Source organism: Dipodomys spectabilis, unplaced genomic scaffold (assembly GCF_019054845.1).
Source record: "Dipodomys spectabilis isolate Male_0828 unplaced genomic scaffold, ASM1905484v1 ptg000095l, whole genome shotgun sequence".
Classification (NCBI taxonomy): domain Eukaryota; kingdom Metazoa; phylum Chordata; class Mammalia; order Rodentia; family Heteromyidae; genus Dipodomys; species Dipodomys spectabilis.
This window is the reverse complement of record NW_024870772.1, coordinates 18,405,554-18,426,765: the sequence shown is the minus strand read 5'-3', so window position 1 is coordinate 18,426,765 and position 21,212 is coordinate 18,405,554. Positions and strand designations below refer to the sequence as shown.

The 21,212-nt window shown below is 34.9% G+C and overlaps 1 protein-coding gene across 2 annotated transcripts in view; it reads left to right on the top strand.

The window, feature by feature from the left end:
• Vwa8 (von Willebrand factor A domain containing 8) overlaps positions 1-21,212 on the top strand; it is a 295,472-nt gene that overhangs the window by 148,473 nt on the left and 125,787 nt on the right. For both annotated transcript variants that reach the window (XM_042685395.1, XM_042685396.1), the window contains 5 exons: positions 5,865-5,940; positions 7,720-7,855; positions 11,177-11,296; positions 15,370-15,575; positions 16,900-17,051. In XM_042685395.1, the coding sequence (XP_042541329.1) occupies positions 5,865-5,940; positions 7,720-7,855; positions 11,177-11,296; positions 15,370-15,575; positions 16,900-17,051 (690 nt within the window). The remainder of the gene's footprint in view (positions 1-5,864; positions 5,941-7,719; positions 7,856-11,176; positions 11,297-15,369; positions 15,576-16,899; positions 17,052-21,212) is intronic.

Below are 21,212 nucleotides of genomic sequence, written 5' to 3'. Positions count from 1 at the left end.
TTCTTTTTTTTTACTTGTTTCACAATGTGTATTTTGCAAAACAACTTTTATTGATGGTAAGTTTAGGGCCTCTGACCTAGAACAGGCTCTGTTAGTGTGCCTGTCTTACATGTTATTGCTCCTGTCTTCAGGCTGACCAGTGAGCTCTCCTTAAAGGAAAGCATATGTATTCAGTAGCCTTCTCCCAGCGTGCGATCTGAGAATAGCCAATGTTACATAAGCATCTGGTAAACAAATGAATACATGCAGTGTCTCTTGACTCCCATTCATTATTGAGACATCCCTAAAGAGAGTTCTTCCTCTGAAATAGATAGATAGATTGCCCCCTGATGGCTTTACATTTCCCATGAAAGGTAAGTCAGAACTCTAGCATTTTTAAGAATGAACACTCTAGATTTGTTCTACCTGTCCAGTCTCTTCCCTCCACACAGCTGTGTTCTAGACATGGTATATCATTCAGTGTTTCCTTAAACTTCTCTTGTATCTCCAAGTTTCACATTAGATTATTGCTCTGCCTGAACACACCTTCTATCCATCCTTGCCTATAACTATCCTATTCTATCTTCAGAAACTTGTCTTCCTCCATCAGATTGAATTCCTTTCTCCTCTGGGTCTCCATTAAACTTTGTTTTGACGTCTGTGATAGCCTTTATCACCTCTGATGTGAGTTGTATTTCATCATCTTATATCTATCCCATTATCTACCATGTACACTTCTGGAGAGCAAGATCTCTGAATTTCTCATGCCTAACACTTCAAGTCTCGAAATTCTCTTCGTTGAGTGGGAACTGAAATGTCATGATATGAAAAATGGTGATTTGCTCATTTTTACTATTTATAACATTTTTTGTAGTTAATTGGTAAAGTCTTTTAAAAACATAAATTACTGTATACTCTATTTTCTGATAAAGATTTATCTAACAGATAAAATCATCAGCCTTTTCCCCTGGCTGCCTTTGTGTATACCATTACATTTTTGTCTTCAATCCATTATTCTTCTCATTTAAAAAACTGATTCAAATAAAAAAAAAAGCTGTGCACTGTTTTATTTTTTCCCCAAAAAAAAAAGGAAGTTCCTGCAAAGAAACTAGGTCTAAAATTTCTCAAGATGAATAGCTTGGTTTAGAGAACAGATTTTTAAAATTTTTTTTGAAAAAGAAGGAAAAAAAAAACCCTAGTTATCTGTATGTTATTAGAGATTTGTTTTTATTTATTTCTAAAGACAACTTAGAAAACATTGTGGGCTTGGGGAAGACTTGATAGTCATCATGGTTCTGACTACTAGAAGATTTTCTTTTTAAACACTGCATCACTAACAGCAGGAGACATGGTGTGGGTAAGCTGCCACCAAATGACTTTGGCTGTGCTGATTTTCTGCCTGTGGTTCCCAGCAAGAGCCCACTTCTGAACAACTGCAACGCATTGCACCCCAGCAGATTTTCTTGCATAAATATTATTCCCCAAGGTCTTCCTTCCCTTTATAGTTTGTTAGGAGTTTTTGCATCTGGATGTATTCGCAAAGAATGATTGACTATTAAGTAAGCTGTGTGTCCTCCAAAACAACTATTTTAAGAGCTGGAGACTTTTCAGTCACTTTGGCAGAAATAATATTTTGCTTATCTTTCTAAAATGACTTTTCCCTCAAAATATTCAGAGCACTGGGTAATAAGACTCATTTTTACTCTGCGTCTTGCTTTCCTTACAGGTCAGGTTCCTTACTTTCACTCAGTTGTATTTGCTCCTATGTTCTGTTCATTCCCAGTGTAGAGATGAGTCATCTTAGGCTTTTAGGGGGTTAATAGATCAACCAAGCTAGAGGTACTTAGATATAGTCTCATGCTGGTTTTTAAATGGACCTACCAGGAGTCATAGGCTTATTTTTATCTTATGTCTTTTTAAAAATTGGATGGCAGCATGACTTGTTAGAGAATTAGAGGAAGTTTCTTTCCCACTATGACAAAATAAATTTGTCTTTGCAGGTAGGGACAGAAGAGTCATTTGTTGCTATTCAGAAGAAAGTCTAGAATGTTTGTAAAACATTAATTTGTAAACTAATTTGTTCAAAGTACTGTTTTGTTATTAGTGTTTTTACCTTTATTCTATTATTTATTTTGGAAAAAAAACATTTTAACACACATCTGTGGATTGAACTGAGGACAAAGTACTCTGCCACTTGAACTACATCTCTAGTTTTCTTTCTTGTAGTTGGTTTCTGGGGGAGAATCTCCTGCATACTTTTCTTGGACTAGCTTCCACTTAGGATTTTTTTTCTCTACCTCTCAGGTAAATGAAATTACAGACCTGTACTACCTAGCCTGTAGAAATTGTATTTTTGATAATGTTATTAATTCTTCTTCACTTGAAAGATGTCTTTTAATAGAATTTCACTTCTCACTCAGTGATACTATGTTTATATCTTATTGGTAAAAGATTAACATTTAGTTCTATTTTTGCAATCACTTTCTTTTATGTGTTTTTTTTTTGTCTTTTGTGTATGTGTGTGTGCATACACATATGTGCTGGTCCTAAGGCTTGAACTCAGGCCTAGGCACTGTCCTTGAGCTTTTTTCTTTTTTCTCTTTTTTTTTGCTTAAGGGTAGCACTCTACCACTTAAGCTACAGCTCCACTTCTGGCTTTTTGTTGGTTAACTGGAGATAAGTGACAAACAAGCTTTGAACTGTGATCCTTAGATCTCAGCCTGGGTAGTGACAATTACAGCTAGAATTACCAGCACCCAGCTCATTTCTCTGTTTTTTAATTGAACAAATATCTGTTTGTTCCTTTGAGCTATAGTCTGTCTTTCCTTTCTTACATTTGCCTGTATTATTGAATAAACTGCAGATATACTGCAGCCATTTTTATTTCAATGAACTATAAAGTATTAATGGAGATTTTTGCCTGCTGTATGAAGATCTTGTATCTTTTTCCTTCACTACTGTTTCTGTTATTTTATCTGAAAGAAAGCTTACCCAAATTATTAAAATGTCACTCATTAAAATATCATCCTCAAAATAAACACCACTATTTTGAGATTTTTTTTTTGCTGCTCAATAAATGAGAAGATATTAGCTTGTTGTACCTTCACAAGCAGCATTTGAGAACACATTGTGCTTGTTCTGTAGAAACAAGTTTTGTTTCTTGATTTTTAACACAAACCTGTTCTTTACACAATTTAATTACTATTACATCTGGAATTATTTGAAGTTACTACTGAGGCATTAATAACTCCAATTTTCCAAAAAGCAAAACCACAGTGTTAAGAGTAGAGTTTAACACAGTATCTCAGCCCACTTACTGATGCAAGCTTTAATTGATAGACAGCTGGTAAGAAGTGTGAACAATTACTTGGTGATAACATAAATGTCAACAATTAGCTGAATACTTGTATTAATTTACCAACCATTATTGGCAACTAGAAAACTACCTCTTTATTAAACTATATGCTAAAGAAAATATGACTTACACATGTTTTAGCCATCTTGTCTTCCCAATATTGTTGAATCTAAGCTTTTATTAGCTCATACTTCAAAGTGGTTTTGAAAGGAACAAGTAAAAATATTCCCTTAGGATCATTATTTTTTGAGTAGAGAATTAATATCTCTATCCAAGATGCTTATGAATGCAGAGCAATGTTTTTATCAAATACTCTGAACAGGAGTCATTATATTGCCTTTTAGAGTCTATTCGTTCATACTGGTGGCTCAGGTCTGTAATCCTAGCTACTCAGGAGACTGAGATCTGAGGATTGTGGTTCAAAGCCAGACTGAGCAGAACACTGCCCATGAGATTCTTTATCTTTCTTGTAAACTACTCCACTCAAAGTGTGTTTCCCATTTGTGTTTATCTTTATTTTAGTCTCTTTTGAAAATTGTCTGATTTGTGTTTGTTCTCACAAGCAATAGGTTTTATTTCTAGCACAAAAGTGTTTTAAGAAATCTAATTTGACAAGCTGTGTACTACCAGAATTCATGTGTTAGCGAGTAACTTCATTTGCCTTTTAATAATTAGAATTCAGTTTGAATTTACAATTCTTAATCTGCTCTGAAACACTATAATTATTAAGGTAACAACTGACATTGCTACTGACAATGAGGCAAGAGTTTCTTTCTCCTTTCCAGTGCTGGAAGGTGACATGTTGTTGCCCATTAGATATGTGAGAAATTCATTCTATTGCTATAAAAACCTGTGTGAACACATCTTTTTTCCTTCCTCACCAACCCCCTTCTCTATTGCTAGGATATTAACAGTGAGTTTAAGTAAGTTAATTAAACTCTACTCTTACTTTGTCCAAAACTAAAAGTTAATTTGTAAGTAAAAAGCAGTATATCTGACATTCAATTTATAAACAAATGAATACAGAAAATAGATATCAAAATGTTGTGCAACAAACATGTTCATCTCAAAAGTTGAAAAGCACTGATAAATTATCACAATGTATTTTCAGTTTCCTTTGTTCTTCCCACTTTATTTTTAGACATATTTTGATTTGACTTTTTTGGTGAAGATAAAAGAATTCTTTGGAATCTCTTCTTTGTGAACCGTAGGTAGTTGTTGATTTTGGGATGAGTGCTAAGCCCCTAGAGGATTAGGGTCAGGGTTGGAAGCTTAGAAGAGAATGAGGAATGACAATGGGCCAGACACAGCAATTTACTAAGAAAACCCATCACATTTCTGTCTAGTTATAGAGAGGATCCCTGTAAGCTGGGTATAAGATAGGAGTCTCAAAATTGTAAAAGTCACCAATTAGGGGCTGGGAAGGTGGCTCAGTGGTAGAGTGCTTGCCTTGCATGCATGAGGCCCTGGGTTCGAATCCTCAGCACCACATAAGCAGAAAAATCCGGAAGTGGCACTGTGGCTCAAGTGGTAGAGTACTAGCCTTGAGCTGAATAGCTGAGGGACAGCACCCAGGCCTAGAGTTTAAGCCCCACAACCGACCAAAAAACAAAACAAAACAAAAAAGTCACCAATTATATTGCCAACATACCTTCTCTGGCTTTGGGAAATGAGGATTCTAATGCAGATGTTACCCACTACAGTAGTAAGTCAAATTTAGCTCACTGGAGTAGATGCCATACTGAAACCATCAATTCTAATTTTATAATTATATTTGTATTACCTGTAAGTAGTTGTACAAAGGAGTTAGATTCAACAAATCAGTAAACCCTCAGTTCTTACTCCCTTGACTACCCAACCCCAAGTAATCATTCTAAATATGAGTATGGTCTCTAACTCAGATTTGCAGATGAAATAGGATCACTTGTTACCTCAAAGACAGCCTTTATTTAGCCCAATGGTTATGTGAGTATGTATGTGTGTGTTTGTATGTGTGTGTGTCTCACAGGGAAAGAGAGAGAAAGAGACAGAATCCCAGCAGAAATGTTAAAAACTTATGAAATAATTCTTCTGTGCTTTTGGAATCAGGGGTGTGACATGCCTATCTTTAGCCCCTATTGATGGTAGTTTGGATCTGACTATGCAGTTCAGAGACTTGCTTTATTTAATTAATCAGCAGCAGTCATTGCCAAACTTGCCATCAAAATTATTTTAAAATAAGTATTATATACAATATGAATATATTTAAAATTGTCTCCTCATACTCAGGATATGATTTTGAGGTATGAAATGGTCACAAAAGAGATTACCAGAAAAGAAGAATCAGATAAACCTGTATTAATTCCCAGACCTTGTAATTTATATTAAATCAACAAAATACTATTGCCTGGTGGAATTGTACTTGTTACTTCCTTCCCTGTGGGAAAAGTAGGATAATGAATAAAAACTTTAAAATAAATACTCATATTTTATTCATGTCTAAACATCAGTTTATTTCCTTACTAACTGGAATGTTTTGGTTTAACTTTAGGGATACCACAGTACAAAGTCTTACTCTTCAGCCTTCAGTCAAAGATGGACTAATTGTGTATGAAGACTCACCTTTGGTTGGTAATCCAATTATATTAGTATTTTAAAGTATTTTTTGAGTGATAGTTCTGTTTCAGCCTTTGAGTATATAGGAGTCTTCTATAGATTTGAAAATATCTCAGTCTAACTAGAACACATTCATGTGTCATTTTAGGTATAGATATTTAAATACAAATTATTGAATATAATCTGTTTTCTTGTTCTGTTTAGTGAAAGATGTAATGAATAGCACAATTCTCTGTTGATTTTCCTTCTAGAAAAGATTTTTTTGTTCGCTATTGTGTTTAAATGTCTAGCTTGAAATTAGATAATAAATCTAGAAAAAATTAAATGGTTTTAACTATTAAGATATTAGCCAAGTTTTGGGGAAGCTGAAAAGATCCAGTTCTCAACTTCCCACTCAAGACCCAAACAAATCAAGGCAACCAGGTATGTTCCTGGATGCAGAGAACTCCTTCGCACAAATGAGCCATCATAGATCCCTTTTATGGTGCTGGGGATTGAGGGCTTTAGTTTATCCTTCTTAATTGGACCAACTTTCCTTGAATAGAAGTGGTTATTGGGTAGAAGCTACCTATTTTATTTTTCCAAAACTTCTTTTTACCCTAAAAGATTGTTTAGTATCCCTTTGAGAATGTGACATAAATATAAAAGAAATCTTCCCATATTGATTTATAGTTCCTTAAAATTACAAGTCAGAACTATACAATCCTCCTTTCTGCCTCCTTTCAGTCATGGGGCTTGAACTCTGGGCCTGGATGTTGTCTGAGCTCTTCAGCTCAAGGTTAATGCTCAGCGACTTGAGCCACAGAACCACTTCCAGTTTTCTGGTGGTTAATTAGAGATAAGAGGCTCATGGACTTTCCTACCAGAATCCTCAGATCTCAGTCTCCTGGGTAGCTAGGATTACAAGCGTGAGCCACCAATGCCCAGCCTAAAAAATATTTTGAGTTTTTGTTTTCTTCTATAATATCCACATTCACAAGTCACTGAAGACCTAAGTCTCTCTCTCTTACTTTTCCTTTCCCCACTTCCTATCCTAGTACATGCAAGATTCTACCACAGCATAGCCCTGTAGATTGATGAAATACATTTTATCTCTATTTTTTTCCATGCCTACCCTAACCTGGTTCCCAGATCTTTTCTAACCAAATTCTTATAGTCATCTTTTAGTTTATTTTGAATACTGCTACTGGAACTCATAAATACACATACACATATTTCTTGGTCTAGCAACCAGATCTTATGTGGTCTACCCTTCCAGAGCCTTTTCTCTCTTTTCGTACATTTAATCTCCATTTTAGCCAACATAGATTATTCATACTTATTCTTCAGTAAATATGCCCAGGAATTTTATTCTCTTTGAGTTGAATACTCACCTCTTCGTCATTAATTCTATTGATTAAATTATAGCACTACTCCAAGAGCCATAACAAATGCAGTGTTCTAATGCCCACAATTGCTTGTAGTATCTTATTCCTCTTAACTTCCATAACACTTTGCTTCCTATATTTTTTATACTTGCCTTATCTTCCCTATCCTATGGTGTGAAACATTGTTGTCAATAACTCTAATGTTGAAAGGAAATGAGATAATTACTGTGAAGTTGGCAGTTTAGGAACTACATGAAAATTTTAGTAGAGATCTATGAGTTTTGCTCAAGACTGTTATAGACTTTTTGTGGCGAGAGTAGTATAGATACCTTAAAAGTAGCTATTGTATGCCCAAAGCAGAAAGAGATGAAATTTCAATAATGGTTGCTTTCATTTTCTTTAATAACTTTTCTGTCTTCTAAGGTTAAAGCAGTAAAGTTGGGTCATGTTCTAGTAGTGGATGAGGCAGACAAAGCCCCAACAAATGTCACCTGTGTTTTGAAAACTCTAGTAGAAAATGGAGAAATGATTTTAGCTGATGGAAGACGAATTGTTGCCAGTAAGTATTTAAAAGCAATATCCAAAACAAAAACCCATGCACAACTAATTGATGCTTAAAAAAAAAGCAACACTGATTTTTATGTCTTCGATATTAAGGCACAAGTTTAGGTGGCTACTTATTTACAAACAATAAGTTTAAGTTCAATATAAATTAAATTGTCTATATTAACAATCATTTCCAAAAATTGATATCTAAGTACTGGTGAACATGGCTCAAATGTTATATAGTGCTTGAGGTTCTGAGTACTATCAAATAAAAAGTAATTAACTAACTAATGTCTAAATCTTGCTTCACTGGTTTTAATTGTGGTGCTTTTGGTTAAACCCCAGAGCCTCATGTGTAGAAGCCTGTGCTCTGAGCTACATCTACAGCCCCTAGTTTCACTTTGTATGTGAATAGAGGGTGCCTTCGAAATTTTCTCTAGTGGCATTAAGACAAATCAGCTTCAGATTTTTCTGTTCTGAGAATACCTACATATAGTCTTTACTCTCATTTCTCAGTTATTTATGTGTTATTTCTTTCATTTAATTGCAGCTTGGAATTTTTTCAACTCTGGCTCATAATATTAAGATTGATTGTATTATTAGCTCAGTATAATTAGAAAAATATTGAACATTTTGTTTCATAGGTAAACACTAATATATTTATGTATGTATACACACACACACCTATTTCTGGGAGAAGTTGTTGTCTGTTCCACTGTATCTTTTTTGCCCTCCTCACTCATGTGCCTTTTTGTTGCTATTGTTTGGAAAAAATAAAGATAGCAAAATCTCATTGTGTTTAACCTACAAAGAAAAATATATCTAATATAAGAATATTATCTAGTTTCTATTTAAAATTTCTGAAGATTTGAAAATTTACAACTAGCCATCAGACATACATAACCAACAACATAGTGACCCATTGAGTCAGAACTAATAACATTTTTTGGTGTTTGAAGTGAGCCTGTAAAAACAGCAAGTAGAATGGTACAAGATATTCTCTTGGAAATTATCATTGAAAGAACTACCCTTCTGAGCCTCAGTATTCACAGCAGCATTGTAATATTCCACTTCACAATGGATTGATGAAAAAGGAGAATTTGAGTTAGCTTGAATACTGTTTCTTGACATCAATCAGAACCTTAGGATTTGCCATTTGCCATTTTTAAAGGCATCACAGTTCAGTGGAATAGAAAGTAAACATTAATTAAACAATTCATGGTTAAAGGAGTAATTATTTCCTGGTGACATTTTACATTTCTCTCCTGCTTTTGAGAGATAGCCTACAAATGAGAAGGAGCATATAATGATTTTCAAACTCAAAGATGATGTCTTTTTTTTTTTTTTAAGAGCTGAAGATTGAACCTAGGACCTCTTAAATGCCAAGCATGTGTTCTGTTAAAAGCTATACTCCCAGCTCTGTAGGCAGAACTTTTTTTGGTTTTAGAGGTTTTAAAACATTATTATTATCTATTATTGTCAGTTTGTAAATACAGTATACTTGTGATCAATGCCACTTTGATTATTCTCCTTCCATCTTAGACAACACTTTGAGCAAGACAATAAGAAACTCTTTTGAACAGAGGCTTTTTGTTTTGTGGTGTTTTTTTGTTGTTGTTCTTGTCTGACGTGGGTCTTAGAGCCTGACTGCTGTTCCTGAGCTTCTTTGCTCAAGAAAAGCAGTCTACCACTTTGAGCCACAGCTCCCACTTCTGGTTTTCTGGCATTTAATTGGAAATAAGAGTCTCATGGAGTTGCCTGTCTAAGCTGGCTTTAAACTGAGGCCCTCAGTTTCAGCCTCCTGAGAAACTAGTATTACAGGCATGAGCCACCAGCATCCAGCTTAAACAGAGTTTTATAAGTCATCAATTCTAGGTTTTCTAGAACTTTATTTTCTTTGCCTTTTTACAGCCTCGGTTTTTTTTATTATTTGTTTAAATTAGGTTTTACATGCGGTTGTATATAATAAAATTAATGAAAATCAAGGGAATGAGATTGATTGGAACATATTGTAAACATGTGTGGAAATGTAACAGTGAAATCCCCCTCTGTATAAGAAATGTAAACTAATTTTCAAAAGAAACAAATTAAGTCAGTGAGATGGGTTAGAATATATTGTAAACGTGTGGATAGACAACAATAAACATCCCCCATTATAAGTAATTCAGGCTAATAAAAATGAATAAATACAATTAATGAGAATCAAATGTTAAAACTGAGGGTTATATTTATATGTGCATGTGGCATCTTGAGGATTACTGGTATTAAAAAATTATGACTGTCAGTTAACTTTATTGTTCATCTCAGATAAAATTGCAGGTATGTCATAACCATATGTTTTAAAGATGGACAGTTTAACGCTAGGGTTTGAAGAAGCTTACATGACAAGTGCTTCTTTTAAAATAAACATAATAAGGGTTTCACCATTTCAAGGTATGTCTTAGCTGTGGCAGTTCTATCTGAAATATATACTAATCAGTACTGCCTACAGGCAGTACCTTAGCTATTGCATAAAGAAAGTGGTAGTCTACTTTAGAGCACTTCTTTTTTTTTTTTGATCACTTCTTTTAAGAGCTATGTTAGAATCCCCTAACTAAAAATAAACCAACATTTCACTAATAAACCGACTTAGGTTGTCAAGTGTGTGATCTAAATAAGAATGGCTCCTTAAGCTACATAATATCAGGCTTAATGCCAAAGGGATATAGCTGATAAAAACTGAAGAATGTGGGCTGGGAAGGTGGCTCAGTGGTAGAGCTCTTGCCTTGCATGCCTGAGGCCCTTGGTTCGATTCCTCAGCACCACATAAGCAAAAACAAAAAACTGGAAGTGACGCTGTGGCTCAAGTGGTAGAGCCCTAGCCTTAAGCTGAAGAGCTGAGGGACAACGCCCAGGCCCAGAGTTCAGTCCCCACGACGGACCCAAAACAACAACAACAACAAAAACTGAAGAATGTTGGATTACCTTATGATGCATTTTTATCTTTTATTTTTATTTCATTTTTATTTTACTTTTTTTTCATAAAGAATAATTACATTTCAAGACAGTTTTGAGCATTGGAAGACAGCATTTAGACAAGTTTGCTTTTTAGACCTAGGTTGAATTTTACATAAATGTACAAGTATCTGTGTAATTTACTGTATACTTCATCAGTATTCTGTTCTTGAGCAGAAAATTTGTTTTTGTGTAATCCAGTTATAACAGCAGATCCCATAGAGGTTTTTTTTTTTTTAACTGAGCAGTATGGCTACATATATTCTTTTAAGCCTATAATGTAATATTCTTAAGAATTCTTAAATATCAATGTGGAGTAATGAGTCATTTTGTTTTTCAGATTCCACTAATGTGAATGGAAGAGAAAATGTAATAGTAATCCATCCTGATTTTAGGATGATTGTTCTGGCCAACAGACCTGGATTTCCTTTCTTAGGCAATGATTTCTTTGGCACCTTGGGTAAGAACAGTGGTGATGATAATACCAGCAACAGAGTTCATCATAATAATGCTAATAGCGACATGTAATGGCCATCTCTTTGTAGCTTGCATTGTGCCACCATCAGAATCTGATACTCATGGAGATGAAGTTTTTCTATGGTCATCTAGCTAATAAGTGGTATAGCTATGCTTCATATCCAAGTTTGATTCTAGGGCCTTTCTTCTTAAACAGTTACAACTATACTTTGCTCTTCAAAGCTTCTTGGAATAAAATAACAAGTTTTTAGTATCTTTTTTTTGAGGCCAGCTCCAAGGAAACTAATTCAGACCAATGAATGATGCCCTGGATAAATATAATCATCAGAAGGCTTGAAAAAGGACCTTCTTAGTGGCAAGCATATAGTTCTAGACTCCCGTACACATTAATAAGCAGGCCCAATCTCCTATTAGGAACTTGGTCTAGCAATTTTGTGTCAAGGGATTTATCCAAGGCATTTAACTGTGCATTGATTTAGGTACAAGAATAGGAAGCACAACATTGTTTATAACACCAAGAATGGAAACAACCCAAATGTCCATCCAAATGGGATGAGATTTTTTTTTTAAATCTGTTTTATCCACACAATAGAATACTATTCAACTATTTTAAAAGAATGAGATCAGTGATGTCTTATGCAGAAATAGAAAATCAAAAGGCAAAAGATACCATATATTCATGTGTATATCTGTATCCACACAGAAAGTATAATGCTCAGTTAAACTGTTTTTGTAGTTTTTACCATATATAGATACTACTCTAAAAATCACTGAGAACTCATGTGGGATGTAAACATAGCAAAGTAAATCTGTAGTTGTTTCTAGTATGAAACGGTTTGAGTTCTTCTTACATGTAGGCATTTCATAGATCATTCTTACTCCTAGGTTATCCCTCATCACATTTATTTTAATACCTATAAGAATACACATTCTCTAATGTGTCTCCATCTCCCATCCACTCCCACATCCTGTGGGCTTCTTTGCTAGTTCAGATGAAATTATGATCCTCATCTGATTCCTCCCAGTGAAGATCTTTCAAGCAGTGTTGCTTCTTCCCCTGACACTGGGCCCAATGATTTTTGTTACTTACTCCAGCTCTACTGTTCTTGGGGTGGTGACTGTATATACAAATGTGGCCCTTCCTACCTCTTTGATCTCTTGGTTCCCTGGAAATATTTATTCCCATTTCATACTTTAGCCACCTGTTCTTGTGGACATACTCTAGTTTCAGTAACTGAAACTATAATCTGGTTCATTGTTCTTTTCCTTGGGATTTTCATTTCATCCTACCATCTCCAATCTTTCAATCTACTAATTCTTATTCTCAAATTCAACAACCCTAATGGAAACTCTAATCCAGGGATCCTACCACTGTTTCACTAACCTTTTGATTGTGTGTGTGTGTGTGTGTGTGTGTGTGTGTGTGTGGTGTGTGTGTGCGTGCGCGTGCGCGCACGAGCACGCATGCATGTGCTAGTGCCAGAGTTTGAATTCTAGGATTGAATTTTCCCTTAGCTTTCTTCACTCAAGGCTGGCACTCTACCACAGCTTCATTTCCTCTGTGTGTGTGTGTGTGTGTGTGTGTGTGTGTGTGTGTGCGCGCGCGCGCGCGCACACACATGGGCACACACACACACATGAGTGGTTAATTGGAGATAAGAGTCTCAGGGACTCTCCTGCCCATGCTGGCTTGTGATCTCAGTCTCCTGAGTACCTAGGATTACAGGTGTAGCCCTTCCCATATCTGATCAGGATACAGTTTACTGACTTTCCTTCCAGGTGCCTGTCACTTTTTCCTGGAGTCCTACTGAGAAAGACACCTGAGAAAGACACAGTTTGGAAACTAATGTCCTCAAACTCTGACTCTTTCAACCACAGTGCTGTATTTTCCCCTCAGTTACATTTCCCATGCTTCCATCTGCGCCAGTCCTCCAGAGGAGCATTGGATCCTGCCTCCTCAAAGACGCTACCACCTCTCCTACCTCAGTAATCCCTTCTGTGATAGATTATTCCCAGCAAGACGCTACCACCTCTCCTACCTCAGTAATCCCTTCTGTGATAGATTATTCCCAGCAAGAAATTATCAAGCAGCTGTTTACTCAGTCTTAAAAAAAGACTTTCTCATCACTGCTTTTGCCTGCTGCTAGACTTGTCTGCTCTACTTTGCAGCAAAACTCCTCCTAATAGTTATTGGGTGCTCAGAAGAGGTGCTTATACTGGGGCTGGGAAGGTGGCTCAGTGGTAAAGCGCTTGCCTTGCATGCCAGAGGCCCTGGGTTCGATTCCTCAGCACCACATAAGCAAAAAAAGAAAAAAGCCAGAAGTGGCGCTGTGGCTCAAGTGGTAGAGCGCTAGCCTTGAGCTGAAGAGCTGAGGGACAGTGCCCAAGCCCAGAGTTCAGGCCCCACGACCAGACCCCCCCCCCCAAAAGAAAGAGGTGCTTATACTTACTATCTCTTTTTCTTTACACTCTCTTCTGTCTATTCTAATCAGAATTTTGCATATGTTGTGCCTCAGAAAAGAAGTTTTGCCTGGCTCATTAAAAGGGACTTCGTTGGTAAATCCAATAATCCATTTGAAATCCTACTTTTTCTTAACTATCAACAATATTTAATATAGTTGATAGTGCTTATCAATCTCTTCTCATTCACATCTTGTCTTGCACTTGATATTCCTTTAAATGCTTTCTCGGCTTTTTTCCTGTATTCATGACCATTCCTTCTCAGCCTCCTTGTTGAAATGCCCTAGTTCTCTTTTACTTATCTGTGTTCATTTCCTTGGAAAAATAAGAATATTTCATATTTTAAAATACCATCTTTATACCTGTTATTGACAGATTCTTATCTCTAGGCCCAGCTTCTCTCTTAGACCCTACATTCACATGCAACTGCCTGTGTAATAGTTCCTGTATCTTGAATATAATATGTATATAATTAACCTGATTTTCATTCTTCCTTGATAATAACTCCATCCTTCATGTGTCAAAATAGCTCTTGATTTTCCTCCTTTTTTCTTCCCATCTATCAGCAGGTCTTATTGGCTGTCCCTTTGACATATAATTAGAATTATGTTACTTCACATTGCTTCCATTACCCCCATTCTCATCTTAATGCCATCATCTTTCAGACATGCTATTTGAAATAGACTTCTAGTAGGTTTCCCTGCCTTACTCTTACCTTATGTCATGATCTAAGAAGAATCTAAGATTTTGCCCTGCCTCTAACCTAACAACTTAGACTGCTACAATTCCCTGGCAGGAGACACTAGACCCCTGGCTCAGGGACAAAGGAAGAATTTGATTTTCACAGAAAAAAAAGTAAAGTATCAGTATTTGTGCTGGTTCTTAAGCCCCAGTTCCCATTGGGAAACACAGAGATAGGAGGAAATTATATGAATAAAGATGCTTACTTTTTTCAGAAAAAGAAAGAGACAGACAGACAAGCACTATCCTCCAAGATTATTTGCTCTGCATACACACAGTCAATGTGGTCAGAGCCTTTGCTAACAAGATATGTAGCCTATAAGTTCAAGACCTGAGCAACAGAGCAAGATTATGTCTGAACTGGAGGCATGACTCTGGTGGTATATTGCCAGCTATGAGGCAGGGAGGTTAGATGGGGGTGGGGGCCAGTTTCCTATCTTACTCTGAGTATAAGCACAAAAATCTTTAAAATATTTTACACAGGCATGTGAGATATGTCTCCTGTAGCTTATCTGTCTTATCTCATATCTGACTGCTCTCCCCATTTGTAATTCTGTTCCAGGCACTCTGTTCTCCTGCCTCTCCCATCCACACACACTAGGTTGCTTGCATTAGCTCTACCTACCATTGAAATGTTCTGTCCCAGTATTTATATTTACTTGAGTATTACCTTCTCAATGAGGTCAACCTCCTGTCTGCTTCCATCATTTACTTTTTTCTCTGTGCCACCCTATTGTTGAGATAGGCTGACTGTATTTTGATGAGCTATTGATGACTCTTTAAACAACTATATTTGTGCTTGGAGTTTCTGATGGATTCTTTGCATGCTGAATCTGATACTTCTCTTTTCCCTAGGTGATATTTTCAGCTGCCATGCAGTTGACAACCCCAGACCCCACTCAGAGCTTGAGATGCTCAAACAATATGGACCAAATGTGCCAGAACCAATCCTTCAGAAACTTGTTGCTGCCTTTGGAGAGCTGAGGAGTTTGGCTGACCAGGGTATTATTAACTATCCATATTCTACTAGAGAAGTTGTCAACATTGTCAAACACTTACAGGTATGGAGTATACCTATCAACTATGCCAGGCCTTTTAATTTCTGAAAATAATCCATAATGTAACTAGAACATTATCTAGTCTTATGATTGGCTTTGGCAAGGTTCTATGCTATGGTCATTATAAAGAAGCTATGAAATTTGGTGATAGGTTTTGGAGGGGAGAGGTAAGTATTTGGAGTCAAAAGAGTACAACAATGAGACAGTATAAAACTTTCCTTGTCCTATTGTTGTATAAGCATGTCACATCTAGGTAGAAAATCTCTTCATTTTGAAACAAATGATGTGAAAGCAGAAACAATAGTAATTAACAGCATTGCTAAGATACCTGTAAAGTCCCACAGGCTAGAATAAATGGGAAGGGAAATGGATCTCCTTCTGACCATATACACTGTGCAGTCTGCTTGGCAAAGAAAATAAAAGCCAACCTCATGTAAATTATATTTATAAAACAAATGGATATTTGTAAAGGGTACCGAGTTTCAGATGCACAGGAAGAATGTTTTTAAAATCTGTTACATATCATAACTGTACAATGTAGTTATATAAAAATGAAATAGATTTAAATGGCTAAGTAGGTTTTAGCTGTTTATAAAGTGATTATATGTACATTCTTTTATATATATGAAAAGATCACATTTTATTTCATATGTCTATTAATAATATAACTCTATGAAGAAACAAAAGAAAAAACAAAAAAACACTTTGTTTTACCTAAAAAACTATGGTAAATCCAGTACCACAAGGCTAGATCCTACCTAGCACCTAAAGAATATCAAAACATCCAGGAAACAGCCCTGGGGAGCAACTAGTGTTACTTGCTTTTTCCTTTCTCATTTTGCCTATTTCTTCATTTTTATATTCTTCCCTTATTTTCTGGTTCTTTTATTTTTTTTCTATTTATTCGTAGACTGAGTTTTCTACTTAGCCTTTTGATATTCAGCACTTTCCTTTATGTAAAAGCAATTTTTTTTTTGCTTTGGTCAATCTGATGTTCCTCGTAAAGCTAGATGGTTTCAGAAAGCAGTGGTGGAATCACTGACTTGAGCACCGGGATCTGAGCAACACCCTGACGTTTAAGAGGAAGAACTGCCTTTCCTCAAATTTTGGTATCTATTTTAAAAGGAAAATATTATTTAGTCATCTGAGCAACCAAAGAAAGATTTAAAAAAGAAAGATTAAAAAAAACTTAGGTATTTCTGCTATCTATCTGGTTTTCTAATAGGGCCAGTAAATGTCTTATTGTTCCATTGGTTTTTATAAATCTTTATAATGCTGCACGGTTTATCATGTATATAATAAGCATTTTTTTTTGTTCTTCATACAGAAATTTCCCAGTGAAGGCCTCTCTAATGTGGTTCGGAATGTGTTTGACTTTGATTCTTACAACAATGACATGAGGGAGATTTTGATTAACACTTTGCATAAATATGGGATACCGATTGGAGCAAAGCCTACCAATGTGCAACTGGCAAAGGAGTAAGGCAAACTCACTTGATAAAGTGAACTTGAACTTGGTTCTTATGATTGTTAAATACTGATAATTCCTAACCTACTATTAGACTCTACTAAACTGAGTTGATGTGGAAATCACTCTATATGATGCTATTTGCTGGCTGAGTTTCAGCTAACTAGCATTATTTATAGGCCTTTAAATTGGAATTTTTAATTATCATGACTTTCCCATGAGTAGATGTAATACAGTCAAATAAAGGGAAATATTTGTTTCTATAACAGTCTCTGTCCTTTTGTTGAGTTATAATGGGTCTCATTATTTCATAATCCTGTGCAAATCAATGTATAAACATAAAAACTACATAAAGAGATAACATACTTAAAATGTTCTTATTTCTGTTATTATATAGTTTTCTTTATGATAGTTTACTAAACTTATAACCACATTAATATAGACTTTTGTTTATTTATTTCAGCTTCGCAGATGAAAGGGTAGTAAGAACAAGTGGGCTAGTGTCATGTAAGCCAGTTCCTACCTTTCATTTTAATATCACAAGCCACTGACTTACCCTTAGCTAAGAGCTTTGCAAATATCTTGTTGGCCAGAAAGGAAGTACAGAGTATATGAGGAATAATTAAATCAGTGCAAGTTTACTGAACAATAATGTTAACTTTTCATAATTTATTGGTAATATATCTAGTGCCATATTTGCCCAAAAAACATAATCCATTATTATTAATTCACAAGTAATAATAAATATTCTTAAAATAAATTAGTATTTGACTTTACTTTCATGTAGGAAGCACTATATAGAAAAAGGTTTTAAATACCTATCAGTGTTCAGTCTAGCAATATTTATTTTTTCCTAAACAATCATTATAAATTATTTATGTTTTGATGTCACTACAAAAACTTCTCATTATATATATATGAATAAAATAAATTAGTAAAGTATTATTTCTTATAGAAACAAATATTTCCCTTTTGTGGTAAAAGCACAAGTTGAAGTTATGTTAGAAATTATCAGTGTACTAGTATGTATTATTAATGATTAAATTTTTTTCCAGAATAGTGAATGTTTCAGTTGCTAATGAATACATTTTTCTTTAATATTATTTTAGTGATTGGTTAGCAGTGTTTATGGGCATTTTGACATTAAGTCATTAACTCATTGAATATGACATTTTTCCTATAGTAGAGAGACATTGTCTTTAATATGAAAATATCCATTACTACTCATAAATTTTATTTTCTTTTCCTAAGCTTTATTAATTTCAGTTGGAATGAGGTGGTTTTATTACTGTGAACAAATTTGTAGAATTGGAGTTCTAGTTTCATAGGAAGTTGGCTTATAATTTAAAAATAATTATGCAGTACTTTTGCTAAAAATCAACCCACATAGTTCTTCTGTAAGATCAGTCATAGGAAAATAGTTGTCAAATTCAGTTTCTAAAAAAGATAAATTATTTGTTACTCATTACCTTTCTCAGTTGTATATTGAAAATTTCTTACATGGAATATTGGTATTTGCCAGGGCAGTTCCAACTTTAGTATTTACATGTTAGCAGAGGCAAAGTACATTGAATGCGGAAACAGGATGAGGCATTCATGCTGAAGGAGTTGAAAACAACCAGTTGTCACCTACTATGTACAGCTAAAAATAAACTTGTAGAGATGTGGAAGGTGAGTAAATTTCCCTTAGAGTGGAGTCAATAGCAGACTGTAATTGGTATACTCACTCAAAGCATTTATCTTTAGGGGACATTTATGTTTTATTGCCCTTTAGTGAAATCCACAGCCTCCATACCACTATTTCTATTCAATTATAAGAGGATATGTTTAAGTAAACAAGATAATACCTTGGAAACTAAGCAGTTATTTGTGCATTTAAACTATCCCTGTGTCATACGTACAGAAACATGAAAATACAGAATCCAATCCTTAGAGAGCTCATAGTTCCATGTTGGTCATTTGAATTTAGAGAATTACTTAACTAAATTGAGTTCCCTCTTGGTAAAATGTGAATATTTTATTATAGATGGCATAATCACACTGGATTTCTGTTCCTAAAGAAAAAGGATAGATTGGTTCCATTGCAATTAATTTGTCCTAAATGAAAAATTCTTATTACAACTTTTCTCTTGTTTTTTCTTGTTCTATTGGATAGGAACTAAATTACATTGATTCTGAACAAGATGGGTATACTATACTCAGAGAGGATGTAAGGTACTATTTGTATAGGCCTCCTCAAATGCACTCAGAATATACCCTGGCTGTTGGGAGGTGGTAATGTTATTTTAGTGCTCTTTGGGGAAATTCCCAAAAGAAAGGCACTGTCACTTTTCCTTTGGTTCTTCTAAATAGCACATTGTCACATTGCTATTACTTATTTGTAAGTCTCTCACACTTTATAAAGATCCAATGTGGAAAGGTGAATTTAACTTGTGTTCTTTAATAAATAATTTATATTTTTTCGATGAAGTTTTGTTAGGTAATTGTTTTATTTTACTTTTGTGCTAACACCAGTGCTTGAAATCCAGGCCTTATACTCTTGCTCTGTGTTTTCATTCATTGCTACTGCTCTATCACTTGAGCCACACTTCTAGCTTTTTTGTTGGTTAATTGGAGATACCATCTCATAGACTTTTCTGCCCAGGCTAACTTCAAACTGAGATTCTCCGAGCTCTGCCTCTTGAGTAGTAGATTAAGTTCCTAATATATGAGAAAAAACATGTCAAAGAGATAATAAACATAACAAAATGATACATACTGGGAAAACTTCATTTAAAAAATATAAATGTCACCAGTTACCAGAGTGCCTGTAATCCTAGCTGCTCATGTGGCTGAGATCTGAGGTTCAAAGCCAATGAGGACGGGAAAGTTTGTGAAAGTCTTATCTCCAAATAAACTACCCAAAAAAGCCAAATATAGAGCTATGGCTCAGGTGATAGAGCATTAGCCTTGAGCAAAAGAAGCTCAAGGATAGTGCCAGGTCCTAAGTTTAAACCCCAGGACTGGCAAAAAATAAATAAATACGTGTATACACACACACACACACACACACATCATGCTTCAAATGGAGCTTACATTTAGTTCTATGTTGTCTGTTCTGTAGAGAAATAACTTGTCCAAGATTATTGATGATATGTGTTATATGTACAAATGGACTAGTGTGATTTTTTTCAGTACTAGAAGCAGAAATAGATTTGAGTTCAAATGTGCTCTTGAGTTTTAAATGTTACTGGTTAATGTGTATGTGTATCATATAAATTTAATCTGCATGACATATATAACATAATTAATCCTAAACATCCAAACGAAGACAACTGAGTTATCTACTATAAATGTAGATAACTATAGATATAATTATAAACTTTGTAAGTAAAGTTTTATTTTCCCTCAAGTAAGTTTATATTTTTGAAGTTTCTTTTATGCTCTTCCAAATTAAAAATTGTGTTTCAAGAAAATTTATGAGCTCTGCCATACTGATAAACATTTGGCTTAAAGGGAAAAACAACTTTCTTAAACCTCCCTTTTAAGTGACTTAATGCAACATTGTACTTTAAATTTGTAGGCATTTTCCACTGTTTACTTCTTAAGATGAGATAATTGTCATTCCATATATCTCCAATAGAATGTAAATACTTTAAAATATAGCTATAACATCCATGATGTTATAATGCAATAATGATAATAGCACAGTAATGACAGAAACAACAGAAACATTTATAGGGAACAATGTGCCAGGCACTTTTCCAAATATTTTCTCTGCATGAATTATATAAGCTTCACAATAAACCTATAATATGTATGTGTGCCTATGTATGTATATAATTGTACTTTATGGGTGAGGAATTTGAAGCATGGGAGTTTTATGTACTTACCTATAGTTAGATAGCAAAGGCTAAGCTGTAATATGTGTGATATTCATTGTGGTCCTCAGGATGATGTGAGCAGATTGATATTCAGACTAGATAACTTCTGAATCAGTTACCCTTTGAGGACTGAAATTTATTCATTGTTTTTGCTTAAAAGGACCTTGGGATTTTAAGTAATTCATTCAGAAATCATCACTGATCATGAGAGAGCAAGTGAGAAGAGAGATAGATTGATAAATTCACATTCTTCAGACTTAAAACAAGATTCCAATTCTTGGGTTTCAGCCATATTTAAAACTAAGCTAA